Source organism: Mastomys coucha, unplaced genomic scaffold (assembly GCF_008632895.1).
Source record: "Mastomys coucha isolate ucsf_1 unplaced genomic scaffold, UCSF_Mcou_1 pScaffold21, whole genome shotgun sequence".
NCBI classification, from domain to species: Eukaryota; Metazoa; Chordata; class Mammalia; order Rodentia; family Muridae; genus Mastomys; species Mastomys coucha.
Genome location: NW_022196904.1, coordinates 36,188,359 through 36,201,274, shown reverse-complemented (window position 1 = coordinate 36,201,274; position 12,916 = coordinate 36,188,359). Strand labels below are relative to the sequence as shown.

The 12,916-nt window shown below is 51.1% G+C and overlaps 1 protein-coding gene across 6 annotated transcripts in view; it reads left to right on the top strand.

Moving 5' to 3' along the window:
• The first annotated feature begins 254 nt into the window (after nucleotides 1–254).
• The window catches only part of Myh14 (myosin heavy chain 14), a 63,210-nt gene continuing 50,548 nt past the window's right edge, over nucleotides 255–12,916 (top strand). For 2 of the 6 annotated variants that reach the window (XM_031386427.1, XM_031386423.1), the window contains exons 1-3: nucleotides 1,734–1,830; nucleotides 5,361–5,756; nucleotides 10,315–10,471. In XM_031386427.1, the coding sequence (XP_031242287.1) occupies nucleotides 5,364–5,756; nucleotides 10,315–10,471 (550 nt within the window). In that variant the 5' untranslated portion in view covers nucleotides 1,734–1,830; nucleotides 5,361–5,363. Of the gene's footprint in view, nucleotides 298–1,157; nucleotides 1,178–1,733; nucleotides 1,831–2,659; nucleotides 2,787–5,360; nucleotides 5,757–10,314; nucleotides 10,472–12,916 lie in introns of those variants that run through there. The other 4 variants (XM_031386424.1, XM_031386428.1, XM_031386426.1 and 1 more) reach the window with 4 other exon arrangements.

Sequence of the window (12,916 nt, the reverse complement as noted above, 5' to 3'; positions counted from 1 at the left end):
TCCCCAAGCCTCTCTATTGGTGCTTCCTGCAGGCCATCAGGCCCGGGCCCCGCCTACTGCCGCACATTCTCCGCCAGGTTCTTTTCCCACGCCTGGCACGCTTTGCCAACTTTTGATTGGCTTGGCGCACCAGCCGCTCTTTTTGATTGGGCAGCACTGAGCCCCAGGGGCGAGGTCGGAGCGGGCCGCAGCAAGTGCTGATTGGTCTGTAATGCCCACCTGTGGGCGGGGCCGTCCACCGCAGGCCCCGCCTCCTTTTCTGTCCAGGCCGAGGCCTCTGGACCGCCCTGGGCGCCGGTGAGTGTCCGGGGGCCCTCCCCTTGTGGTGCGCCCCAAGGGTTGTCCAGGGCCTGCCAGACCTGGGGAGGCCGGAGCCGGTGGGCTACAACAGGGGTCCTGGAGAGGGGTGGGTCGAGACATTCACCCTAGGTGCAAGCGACCCCAGGGTCGGGGAGGGTTAAGGGGAAGATTGTAGTCACCCAGCCCGGGTTCCCCCCTTGTGCCAGACAGCCTGGGGTCATCTCTGAAGGCGTCACACGGTCTGTTCTGCAGATGGGGAAACTGAGGCAGTGCTTGGGACGTTTGCGTGATAGAACACCTGAGTCATGGTCTCCTGTCCCCAGCTCCCAGGACTACCATGTCAGATGTCAGAGGAGGAAAAAGCTGTAGACCAGAGAAAGGGGTCGAGACAGGCAGGGCCAGGGACAGAGAAGGATGTGTTTGGCTGGGTGTCCCAGTTTGTTTTGGTTTGACTTGGTTTAGGTAGGTTTTTTTTTTTTTTTTTTTTTTTTTTTTTTTTTTTTTTTTTTTTCCTTGAGGTAGCTTCTGAAGTCACTGTGTAGACTGAGCTGACCTCAACCCCCAACCTTCCTGCCTGAGCCTCTCAAGTGCTGCGATGACAGGAGTGTGGTCACCAAGCCTCACAATGGACGTGGACAGTTTAATGTATAACTAAACTCAGCTCCAGTGTAGGAGAATGGATCTGAGGTGGTTTATGTGGTTTCCAACTCACGGGGAGTGAAAAGTGTAGACTGGATCGAGGTGGGGAATGCAGGGACCTGGGGTGCCTGGTCCTGTGGCTTTTATGCTTTGTTTTGTTTTGTTTTGTTTTTTGTTTTAAACATCATAATAGTAATCAGAAGTTCAAGACCAGCCTCAGCTACATGATGAGTTCCAGGTGAGCTTGTGCTACTTAAGACCCTGTATCAGAAAAGCAAAAGAGAAAAATAAATTGTTCTGTAAGTCATAGTTCTTAACACCTCTTAAGCCACAAGTTTGTCGTAGACATGGCTGCGCTATGTCTCCTCCTCAATTGCCCTTGAAGAGAAGACCCAAGCCTCTGAGGCTGGCATAGCATTTTGACATCATTTCTGAGGATTGGGGTGTCCCACTTCCAGGGTTGAGGAAACCGAGATTCTAAGATTAAAAAAAAAAAAAAACCAAAAAACAAAAAACAGAAAACAATAGAGGCCTGGGTCCTTTTCCTCACATGATTTTTGTTGATTTCATGAGCCTCAATTTCTAGCGAAGAAAGTGGAGGTTCAGAAGGCTGGAGAGAGATTCGAACCCTAGGCATGCTCAGTCCGGCTCTGTGCCAGGCCTTCCCCTTTGCCCACAGCCGCCCACTTGGCAACTGGTTCTCTCTCTGTGGGCTGCCGTGCCAGGCCCCGCCCCCGCCCAGCCTGGCAGGTGTCAGGAGACGTCAGAGCCCTGTCCTGCCTCCTGACGGGGGAGGCCCCACCTCTTGCTGGACCGCAGAGCCGGCCTCACCTGGGTGCCGGAGAGGATCTAGACTCGGAGGCCTCCCCATCTCTACCACCAGGCGCCCAGGTAGCCTCGGGGTCCGCGGGATAAAGGAACTATGCCACAGGAGGAGAGGGGGTTAGGATCCAGGCTCCCGGAGCTATAATGGGCCGGGTACCCCAAGTCAGAGGGAAGAAGCTGAGCACGGAACCCAGTTTCTCAGAAAGGAGGGCAGAGGTCTGGACCCTAGTGTCTGAGGAAGGAGGGCTGAGGTCTGGACTCTTGTGTCTGAGGGAAGAGGGCTGAGGTTTGGACATATGTGTCTGAGGGAGGAGGGCTGAAGTCTGAATTTTTGTATCTGAGGGAGAATGGCTGAAGCCTGGACCCCTGGGTCTGAGGAAAAAGGACAGGGGTCCTGACCAGTTTAGGTCTGAGGGAGGAGGCTGGGCTGGGATACTCCTAGGTTTGTAGGAAGAGGTTGGGTCCTGAACCCCTGATTCTGAGAGAGAAGCTGGGGTCAGTACCTCTGGGCCTGAGGGTAGGAGAGCTGGGGTCAGGACTCCTGAGTCTGAGGGAAGAAGTTGGGTCCTGGACCCTTGAGTCTGAGAGAGGAGGCTGGGGCAGGATGGGATCTCACTCATTAGCTGAGGTCATAGGCTTGGTGCTGCCCCAGCCCCTGCCTGGGCGGGCGGGGCCCTGGCTGCTTTCCTTTTCCACACAGCTCTGTCTGCTCCTCCCAGGTGCTCTCACCTGCCTAAGTGACACTAATGAGTCCTGGCACCGCATTCCTGCTGCCTGAGGGAGGGGTGTGTGGCTGGGGCTCAGCCATTTAGGGCCAAGCCCTGGGCCCACCCTCTTGGCTTGGTCAATTTCCCTGAGTCCCACATCCCCACTTCTAACCCTTGGCTGCAGTAAACCTCTCAGCACCGCCTGTGTTTAATGGAGACAGGGCAGGAGATCCCACGCTGGGGTTCTGGGCCTGGACTCTGGCTCCGAGGAGGCTGAGGTTGCTCTTAAGCTGTCCGGAACAGTGGGACTGGGAGGTACAAAATCACCAAACCCTTCCTGGTCAAAGGCTACAAGGCTGGAGAGGAAGCAGATGGGTGGGGTGGGGTAAAGTCCCTGGGATGGGGCTTGGCTCTGGGTGTATCTTTACTACACTGGAGCCAGGGGTGATCCTTGGCCCTTTGGGCTGACCATTTGTGGAGCACAGGGGGCCAAAGGGATTGGGAACCAGGCTCCTGGTGCTGGTGGGTGTGAGGAGGGCCGGGAGTGTGGGAGAGGCTCCTGGGGCAAGCTTGAGGGGACAAGATCTGGGAGGACACCCTTTGGATGTCCCCAAGGAGTGTGTTGGAGGTGTCGTTGGCCTGGTGCACAGAGGTGACAATGGAAGCTAGAGATGCAGGTGTCTTCAGATCTTCTTTGATTGGGGTTGAGGCGGTGGGTTAGTAGGGGCAGCTTGCTGTGGGACATTTTCTGTGGGATATTGGACAACCCTGAAATGGTTGAGTTTCCAAGTCAGTGGCCCTGGAAGTGAAGGGAGAGGCCCAGACACCATGACTGCCTCCTGGAAGCTTCCTTAAAGAGTCTTGAGACATAGCTGGGTCCATACCTCAAGACTTGCTGAAAGGCAGGGCCCCAGCAACTCGTGACAGGTTTCTAGAGCCTGCTGAAAGGCCTCTGAGAATGTTGAATGAACATGAGAAAGAGTGAATGCGTGAAGCCAGAGAGACGACAGGGATTGGGTGATCAACCTGTAATTATGGGGCAGGCAGGACCAGCGGTGCACAAAATGTCAGCATGCCCCACCTGGGCCCCATCTCAGAGTGTAAAATGTGGTGACAACCTTTATTGTCCTTGCTACCTCACCTCCTGCCTGCTTCTCATTTCAGCTGCAGACTCCTGCCCCAGGGCCTTTGCTTTGTCCCAGCATCCCAGTAGCCCCCTTTTTAGAGTCGCTCCGATCTTTACTTTGAAAAGCAACACACTAGGGAAGGGCTCTCCAGTCAGTCCAGTTAAAAATGTGAGCACAGTCCCAGCCCCAGCAAGCGGGATAGTTCCCCTGCCCTGTACCTTCAAGAGCTATCTTTCAACATTTAAACTATTTACATGTTTATAACAATGTATCTTTTTATTCTGTTTCTTGAGATTAGAATGGTACTATCCAGTATCAACAGAGCACAAGCCAAGAATGTATTTAAGTTTTATAGCAACCACATTTGGGGGTGGGCACTGGAGAGGCTGGCTGTGTGGTTACCAGCTCCAGCTGTTCTTCCAGAGGATCTGTAGTCCCAGCACCTAAACCGTGGTTCAGAACCAGCTATGTGTAACTACAGTTCTAGGGAATTCCTCTTCTGGCCTCCATGGGTACGAGATGCATGTGGCATAAACGTACATGCAAGCAAATACCCTTACACATACAATTTTTTTAAAGCAGGGTGTAGAGACTGTTGGTGTTTTGTAGCACTGATTGTTCTTGGAGAGAACTGTAACCATAACACATTACTCCAGTTCCAGAGAGCTACTGCCACCTTCTGGCCGCTGGAACTCGCATACATGTGGTGCATATAAACTAACCCAAGCACACAGGCATACACACAAATAATACCTCTTTTACAAGAAGATTTATTTATATTACTTTAAACTATGTGTGTGTGTGTGTGTGTGTGTGTGTGTGTGTGTGTGTGTGAGGTATGTGTAAGTACAGGCGCCTATGGAAACTAGAAGCACAGAATTTCCAGGAGCTGGAGTTACAGACAGCTGTGAACCCCGCTACAGGTGCTGGGAACAAAACTCAGGTCCTCTGAAAGTGCAGTACATGCTTTCAACTGCTGCGACCGCTCTCTAATCCCATAATATGTGACTTTTAAAAATAATTAATGTATTTATTTGTTTATTTTCATTTTTCAAGACAGGGCTTCTCTGTGTAGCTTTGGCTGTCCTGGAGCTCACTCTGTCTACCAGGCTGACTCAGAGATCTGCCTACCTCTGCCTCCTGAGTGCTAGGATTTAAGGCATGGGCTACCACGCTTGGTTTAAATGCATTTTTTAAAAAAGTAAAGCAGAGCCAGTTGGCACAGTTTTATCACCCCATCTACTCTAAGGCTGTAGGCAGGGTGGGGTATAAGTTCAAGGCCATCCTGAATCGATTTAGCAAGACCTTGTTTTAAAATAAAAAGTTGAAGGTGGCATGCACCTTTAATCCCAGCACTTGGGAGGCTGGATCTCTGAGATCAAGGCCAGCCTGGTCTACAGAGCAAGTTCCGGGACAGGAGGGCTACATCTTGTCGTGAAAAACCAAAACCAGACAGACGGTGGTGGCACATGCTTTTAATCCCAGCACTTGGGAGGCAGAGGCAGGCAGATTTCTGAGTTTGAGGCCAGCTTGGTCTACAAAGTGAGTTCCAGGACAGCCAGGGCTATACAGAGAAACCCTGTCTCGAAAAACAAAAACAAAAAACAAAAAACAAAAAACCCAAAACCAAAACCACAACTACAACAACAAAAGTCTAGGGACATGCTTTAGCATGCAGGAGGGGTTTAAGCCCTAGTATGATCAAAGCAAAGAAACTGGAGAGGGGCCAGTCCCAATTGATGTGTCCACTCTCTTCCCACAGACCATGGCCGCAGTGACCATGTCCGTGTCTGGGAGGAAGGTGGCCTCCAGGCCAGGTCCGGTGCCTGAGGCAGCCCAATCATTCCTGTTCACGCCGAGGACGCCAAACGTAGGTGGCCCTGGAGGGCCACAGGTGGAGTGGACAGCACGACGCATGGTGTGGGTGCCCTCGGAACTGCATGGGTTTGAGGCAGCAGCCCTGCGGGATGAAGGGGAAGAGGAGGCAGAAGTGGAGCTGGCGGAGAGTGGGCGGCGCCTGCGGTTGCCCAGGGACCAGATCCAGCGCATGAACCCACCCAAGTTCAGCAAGGCAGAAGATATGGCTGAGCTCACCTGCCTCAACGAGGCCTCGGTCCTGCACAACCTGAGGGAACGCTACTACTCCGGGCTCATTTATGTGAGTGACGTGCCCGGGTGGAGTGCCAGGTGTCACCAACCTGACCTGGATTAGCAGGGAGTGGTCTAGAGTATTTGCCTCACGACCTGTGACTGTCCTCCAACTAGTGAAAAATTATAATGCTTTATTTTTTATGGAATGGAGCGGGAGGCGGGGTTAGACAGATACTCTAACACTGAATCAATGCCCCAGCACTTCACCGAGGGTTTCTAGCTAGGCAGGGTCCTACCACTGAGCCCTAGCCCCTGATATGGGGATTCTGAGCTATACACCCTCACCCCTTCACTGAGGGATTCTAGGCAAGGGCTCTGCCACTGAGCCCTAGCCCCTGATATGGGGGTTCTAAGCAGTTCCTCTAAAGCTGAGCTTTCTGGGTTGTTTGTTTGCCTTGAGATGGGATCTCCCTAGTAACTGCAGCTGGCCTCTAACTTGGACTCCTGCTGCTCATCCCTCAGAGTAGCTTGAGTGACAGGCATGCAACCTTAAGACTAGCCCGACTTATATCTTATTGGATGACAGGAGCCTGCTTCTGCCTGATTGGAGTGTCCTATATGAGGGTACATACGTAATTTTGTAATAATAAAGAATGAAAATTAATGAATACTAAGCCTATATGAATCCCATTAGTTCATCTAATTCTGTTCAGCAAGGCAGTGGCCGTTATTAACCCCATTTTACTAAAGATCAAGAGAAAGAAATGAAAATAAAAACCATTATATAACCAGGCATGGAGAAGAGAGGAGAATCTTTTAAAAAATGATAACATTTATTTATTTGGGAGTGGGGGCATGAGGTCAGAGTACAACTTGCTATATTGGTTCTATTCTTCTAACCATATGTGTCCTAGGGTTCAAACTCAGGTCATCAGGCTTGGTGGCAAACATCTTTACTAGCTGGGCCATCTCACTACCTCCTGGCAGAAGAATCTTGACTTTGAGGCTAGCTGGGTTATAGAGTGATATACTATTTCAAAACAACAGAATAAAACAGAATAGTGTGATGTCTAGGTTGATTAAGGTAGTCTGCCAAGCTCTGTGATCCATTTTTGATGTCTGCATAGCATAAAGGTGGTGTACAGGAAGTTGTCTAAGACCAGACATGGTTCCACATCCTGCTTCACGTTAGAATCATTTGTCTCTAGAATGTCTGCTCGCTGCTTCAGATCACTACCATCAACATGAAACTCTGGGATGATGGCGGGCATGCCATGAACATAGGTTTTGGTTTTTTGGTTTTTTTTTTCTTCCTCTTTTAAATAAGCTTGCAGGGTGTGTCTTGTGGACAGCCAAGGTGTGATTAACTCCATTTAAGAGAGAGCAAACAGGATTATGGAGTTTAACAAAGAATGTTATAGCCATAATGAAAAAAAGAACTGAGAACGACTGGTAAATATTTATTAAGTACTTATGTTGTACTGGGCACTGTTCTGAGTGCCATTGTTGAGTTCTTGGCTGACTTCTAGGCTGGGGACCATTGATGTCACCCGACATTCCAGAATATTAAGTGACCCGGGCCCAGGGCCCACAGCCACTGAGGAATCCGTGGAAGCCCATCCAGAGCTGACAATATCCATTAGCCTGGATATACACAGCTTCCGCTGCTAGGCTCAGTTCTAGGTTCTTTTCCTAAGGAATCTTGTCCCTCACTGCCTCCCCTACCCCAGCCATGTATACAGGCTGTGTGGGAGGGACCAACCTCTCCTTCCCCCTCAGCTTGGCCTAGCAGAAGCTGGTAATGCTATAGTGCAAGCATGCATGATCTGAGCAGTGATGAGTCCCTGGTAAGCCATTCACTTGGGACAGGCTTTCAGCCATGTCAGGTGGGAACCACAGTCCTTGTCCCTATTGATGGAGACAGTGATACCTAGAGAGACTGCTTGCTCAGGTTGACCCGTAGGAAACTGGTAGCACCAAGATTCAGGCTCAGTTCCTGGCTGATGGCCAGGGCATGGTGTGTGTTCATTGAGTGGCTAACTGATGTCAGGGAGAGCAGTGGCAGCTGAGGTCCCCAGGGACCTTGACTTAATAAGGGAATTGGTCCCTTCAGTGGGACTGTAGAGGTAGAGGGAAGAGAGTTGGCATTAATGACTATGTAAGGAACTCTCTGCTCCATGTGACATGGGACAGCATGCCACTGTTAGAGCCCTGCTAGGAAGAAGCTTCAAACCCCGTTGTCCAGGGCTGAACTCTGAGGCTTTTTTCTCAACAGTATTGGTGATCAAACTCCGAGCCTTTGCTCATGGTGAGCTAACCCCTAGCCCCAGCCCTCACTGGGGGATGCTAGGCAGGGGCTCTACCACCAAGCCACACCTCCAGCCCCTCACTGGGGGATTCTAGGCAGGGGCTCTACCACTAAGCCACATCTTTAGATCTCTTTTTACTTTGAGACAAGTTCTCACTAGGTTGCCTTCTGATCCTCCTGCCTCAGTCTCCAGACAAGCTATGTTGGCAGGCCCTGGTTGTCACTGAGTCTTGAAGGGGTCAGTCCTTCCTGGAAGTTGCACACAGCTGGGAACCTCAGCCTCTGGCTTCCAACCCTAGACAGTAAAAGCCCAGCAGCTTTGGCTCCTAGGTGGGACTGTAACGTGAGCATCCCAGCCTGCTGTTTGGAGAGGGAGGCGGGGCCACCTTGGCTGGCTTGTATTCATTCTCTCTTAATCCCTGGGCCTTTGAAATAAGGCAGGCTGTCTACCTCTTCCAGAGGAAGCCAGACAAGGGAATGTCCTCAAACTGTGCGTGGGGTGTGGGGTGCGGGGAGGAGTAGGCCTGTCTCCAGAGCCCTCTGGGCTAGGCCGCCCGCCCTTCAGACCCTTCCAGGGACCCTCTAGGAACTGCAGCCACTTCCCTTTTTCCCTGGCCCTGTTGGCCAGCTAGAGTTTCCATCCTGGGTGTTACCCAAGCTGTGTCTGGCCCGAGGGGCTGGCGTGGGGAGTGGGCTCTGGCGCCAGCGGCCATGAGATACCCTCCCAGGGAATGTGGTCCAGCCGCCCCACCCTGAGACCTCTGAGAGCCCAGTGGGAGCAGCCTGGGAGACTCGGGAGACAGATACTAGGCTGACCGGTTCTCCCGCTTGTGGCCAGCTGCCCCGCCCCCTCTATGAAGAGGTAATACCTGGCAGCCTGGTAGCTACACCCTCCTGCAGCCAGATGGGAGGGGAGAGCAGGTACCCACTAGAGAGCCAGCGGCAACCGGCTGACTGGCTTAACTAATAAGCAGCTGTGGCCATGAGTCATGAACTTTCTAGCGTGTTCAGCTGGCTGTCTCCAGTGCATTAGACTAGTTAGGTATTGGGCTGACTTAGCTAAAGAACTAACTAGTTCTTGGCTATCTATCCACCTCTGTGGATGGTGTTTCCTGTTGATCTTGGCACCCTTGTGAGTTCAGCAGAATCTCAGGCTGACAAAAATCCTCCTGCTTTGGCCTCCAGAGTGCAGGTATGATAGGCTGCCCTGCCAGATCTGACTCCTCCATCTCTTGCTTGTTTATTTCTTTGGGTTTTGAGAAAACAGGCCTACAGGGTTTCATGTAGCCCAGGCTAGTCTCAAACTCCCTATGTAGTCATATGACCTGATATTTCTGCCTCCACCTTCCGGGTGCTGGGGTGATGTGTGTGCCTGGCACATGGGACGCTGGGGATAGAACCTCAGGATTTGTGTGTGGCAGGCAAATGCTCTGCCGACTGAGCTACATCTCCAGCCTTCTCTTTTTGTAAGATGGGCTCTGATTCTGTAGTTCAGGCTGGCCTAGAACTCATAGCAGTCCTCCTGCTTCAGCTTCCTGAATGATGGGGTTATAGGCGCACATTGTGACCTCCATGGCTTTGTTTCTAGCCTTGAGGTTTTAACAGATGGTCACAGGTCTTCCTTCCATGTCACCGGGGAAGCCTGAGGCCTGTGACATGAGGCCACAGGGGCCCCTGGCCTCATTCCCCTCAGTGGTGAATCTTTACCTGTGGAAACCTCTGTACCAGCTGGGAAGGTTCATGTCTACTGATAGCTTAGCAGTGTTGGTAACATTCATGCTGGGCAGAGTGGCTCATGCCTGTAATCCTGTCACTTGGAAGATGGAGGCAGGAGGATTGCTGCAATGTCAAGACTTGCCTCAAACAAACTCCAACAAAGAAAGCCACAGAGATAGATGGCTTAGCACCAGGGAGCACTTGTTCACGCAGAGCACAATATTCAACCTCCCGTGTCCACACCCACATGGCAGCTCACAACCATCTGCAACTCCAGCCGGGAGATCCAGTGCTTTCTTCCGTCCTCTGTGGGTACTGTATGCATGTAGTACACAGACATGCACGCAGGCATAGCGACACACACGTGTAATCTCAGCCCCGGGGAGGCAGAGGCAAGAGAATTCCTGTAAGCTTCAGTCCAACCAAGGCCATGTAGGAAGACCTTTTGTAAACCAAAATAAAAAGACACCAAGAGAGCAAAGTAGCTTTATGTTGTCGGGGTGTAGATATGCCTCTCGGCGTATGCACCCAGCTCCACCCCACAGCTCTGTCCTCGCTGAGGGCAGCCACCTGACTCATTCTCCCCTCTTGCCTGTCACAGACCTACTCTGGCCTTTTCTGTGTGGTCATTAACCCATACAAGCAGCTGCCCATCTACACGGAGGCCATTGTTGAAATGTACCGGGGCAAAAAACGCCACGAGGTGCCACCTCACGTGTATGCTGTGACCGAGGGCGCGTACCGCAGCATGCTTCAGGGTGAGTGTGTGGTCAGCCCTGTAGGAGGACTGGGGTGGGCACTGGGTGCTCCTGGGAGCCAGGGCCAGGCTTGAATAATAACTTGGTAATACATTGGAAGGTGGGCGAGGATCCAGTTCTTACTATGTAGGCCTTAAAAGAAAATCTGCCTGCGTGTTTTGAAAGGCAGTTGGTACTGGCTTCTGTAGAGGTTTTCCAGAGAGACAGCAAGTGTGTGACATGGCACATCTGCGTCATGAATGATAATGAGTCAGGTTATGTGATCTCACTCCTTCCTTGGTTTTTTGCTTTTAGTTTTTTTTTCAAAATTATGTATATGTGTATGTGAGCAGGGATATGTGCATGTGAGTGTAGTATCCATGGGAACCAGAAGGGGGCATCAGATCCCCTGGCGGTTGTGAGCAGCCTGATGTGGGTGCTAGGAACTAAACTCAGGTGTCCTTCCTAGGTAATCCACTGACCTGGAAGTTGCCAGATAGGCTGGAATAGCTGGCCATTGAGCCCCTGCAATCCACCTGTCTCTGCCTCCACAGCAGGGGCATTACAAGTATGCCTCACCAGCCTTTTATGTGAGGCGCTGGGGCTTGAACTCAGGTCTCAGGATTTGTAGCACTTGATCAGCTAAATATCTCTCCGGCCCCTTGCCCTGTCTTTCTGTTGTTCATTTCTGATTAGTCCAAGGCAAACCACCTCGCCTTTGGTGTTCAGCCATATGAAGGCCCCTGAATGTGCTGCCTCTTGTGGTCAGTCCCCTGAGGGTCAGTCTCCAAAAGCAAGCTTCTGCTGTCATTGTGAGGCATTGTCTGCCGGTGATGCCACTGAGTGTCTGCTGGATCAGTCAAGGTCAATCCGTTTCTGTGTAAAGTATAGAAGTCTCTAGGATAGCAGTCTCTGGGCTACATTATTTAACTTCATAATAGTCCTATGGTGTAGTTTCTTTCATTAGCACTCATTTTCAGATGGGGAACTGAGACAGCACAGTTACCGCCCATGGCCACACTGAAGGGTAGGTGCCGAGGTAGGACTTGAACCAAGGGTCCTGGCCACTGCTTCCCATTTTCACTCTGTGCTGGGCATCATGTCAGATGTTTATACTTTTGAGATGGCCTCATGTAGCCCAGGCTGCCCCCTAACTCCTATGTAGTTGAGGATGACTTTGAACTCCAGATTCTCCTGCCTCTATCTCCTGAGAGTTGAGATGATAGGTGTGGACAACACCTGGTCCATGTGGTACTGAGAATGGAGTCTAGGCTTTGTGCATGCTAGGCGAGGGCCTGCGGGGGGTTGTGTGTACTGTGTCACCATCATCTAGGTCCTGGGACATGGAGCTTGGTAGCAGCTGCCTTTCCCCACTGAGCCATCTAAATCTTGTTTTCAAAAAAAAAAAAAAAGATTTATATATTTCATCTTCTTGGGAATGGGTGTTTTTCCTACATGTATGTCTGTGCATCAGTTATCAAAATAGGGCATGGGACCCTCCGGAACTGAAGTTGTGAGCTATTGTGTGGGTGCTGGGACTTGAACCTGGGTCCTCTGTAATAGCAGCCAGAGTTCTTAACCATGGAGCCATCTCTCTAGCTCATACTGAATGTGTTTTAAACAGTCCCAGACTCTGACTACAGCCTTGTTAGACAAGGAACTGTGCTGAACCCATTTTTAGATAGGTAAATGGAGGTACAAAGCAAATCAGAGACTGGTCCAGAGTCACACGAGAGGAGACTGTCTCACAGAGCTGGTTCAGACCTGACACATGTCACAGGGTACATCATAGCGAGTTAGGTGGGTGCCCTTGAACTGCCTATAACCTGACTCTGTGCACAGAGCACTGCATGCTCTCCCTTGATCTGTCCACAGAGTCTTCACCCATGAAAGTATGGATTGTGTGTAAGATTCACTAATAAGGTGCGTGTGGCACGCAAACATGGCTGCTTACTCTGGGACCACACTGAAGCCAACTGTTGTGTGGTTTAAGGATTTCCAGAGTCTGTGCCTTAAATGACACTTCCTTTGAGAAGCACCGGAGGTGCCCCATCTACTCACTGCCTTAGCTCTGATTCAGTGCTCTTTTCTGTGCTGATAATAGGACCTAGTACGTAGTAGGTGGTCAGAGTATATAATGAGATGGTGGCACTATGCCCAGGGTTGATGGCAGAATGGTCTAAGCTAGGCTTCTAGACCCGGACCTCACTTTCCAATTCTTCTCTTTTCCCCTTCTTTCCTTTCCTTTCTTTTCCTTTTGTTTTTCGAGACAGGGTTTCTCTGTGTAGTCTTGGCTGTCCTGGAACTCACTCTGTAGACCAGGCTGGCCTTGAACTCAGAAATCTGTCTGCCTCGGCCTCCCAAGTGCTGGGATTAAAGGTGTGCGCCACCACTGCTGGGCTCACAGCTCACTTTCCAATTCTTGAGTCTGTGATGCCTAGCCTGAGGTGGTGCACAGTAGGGACT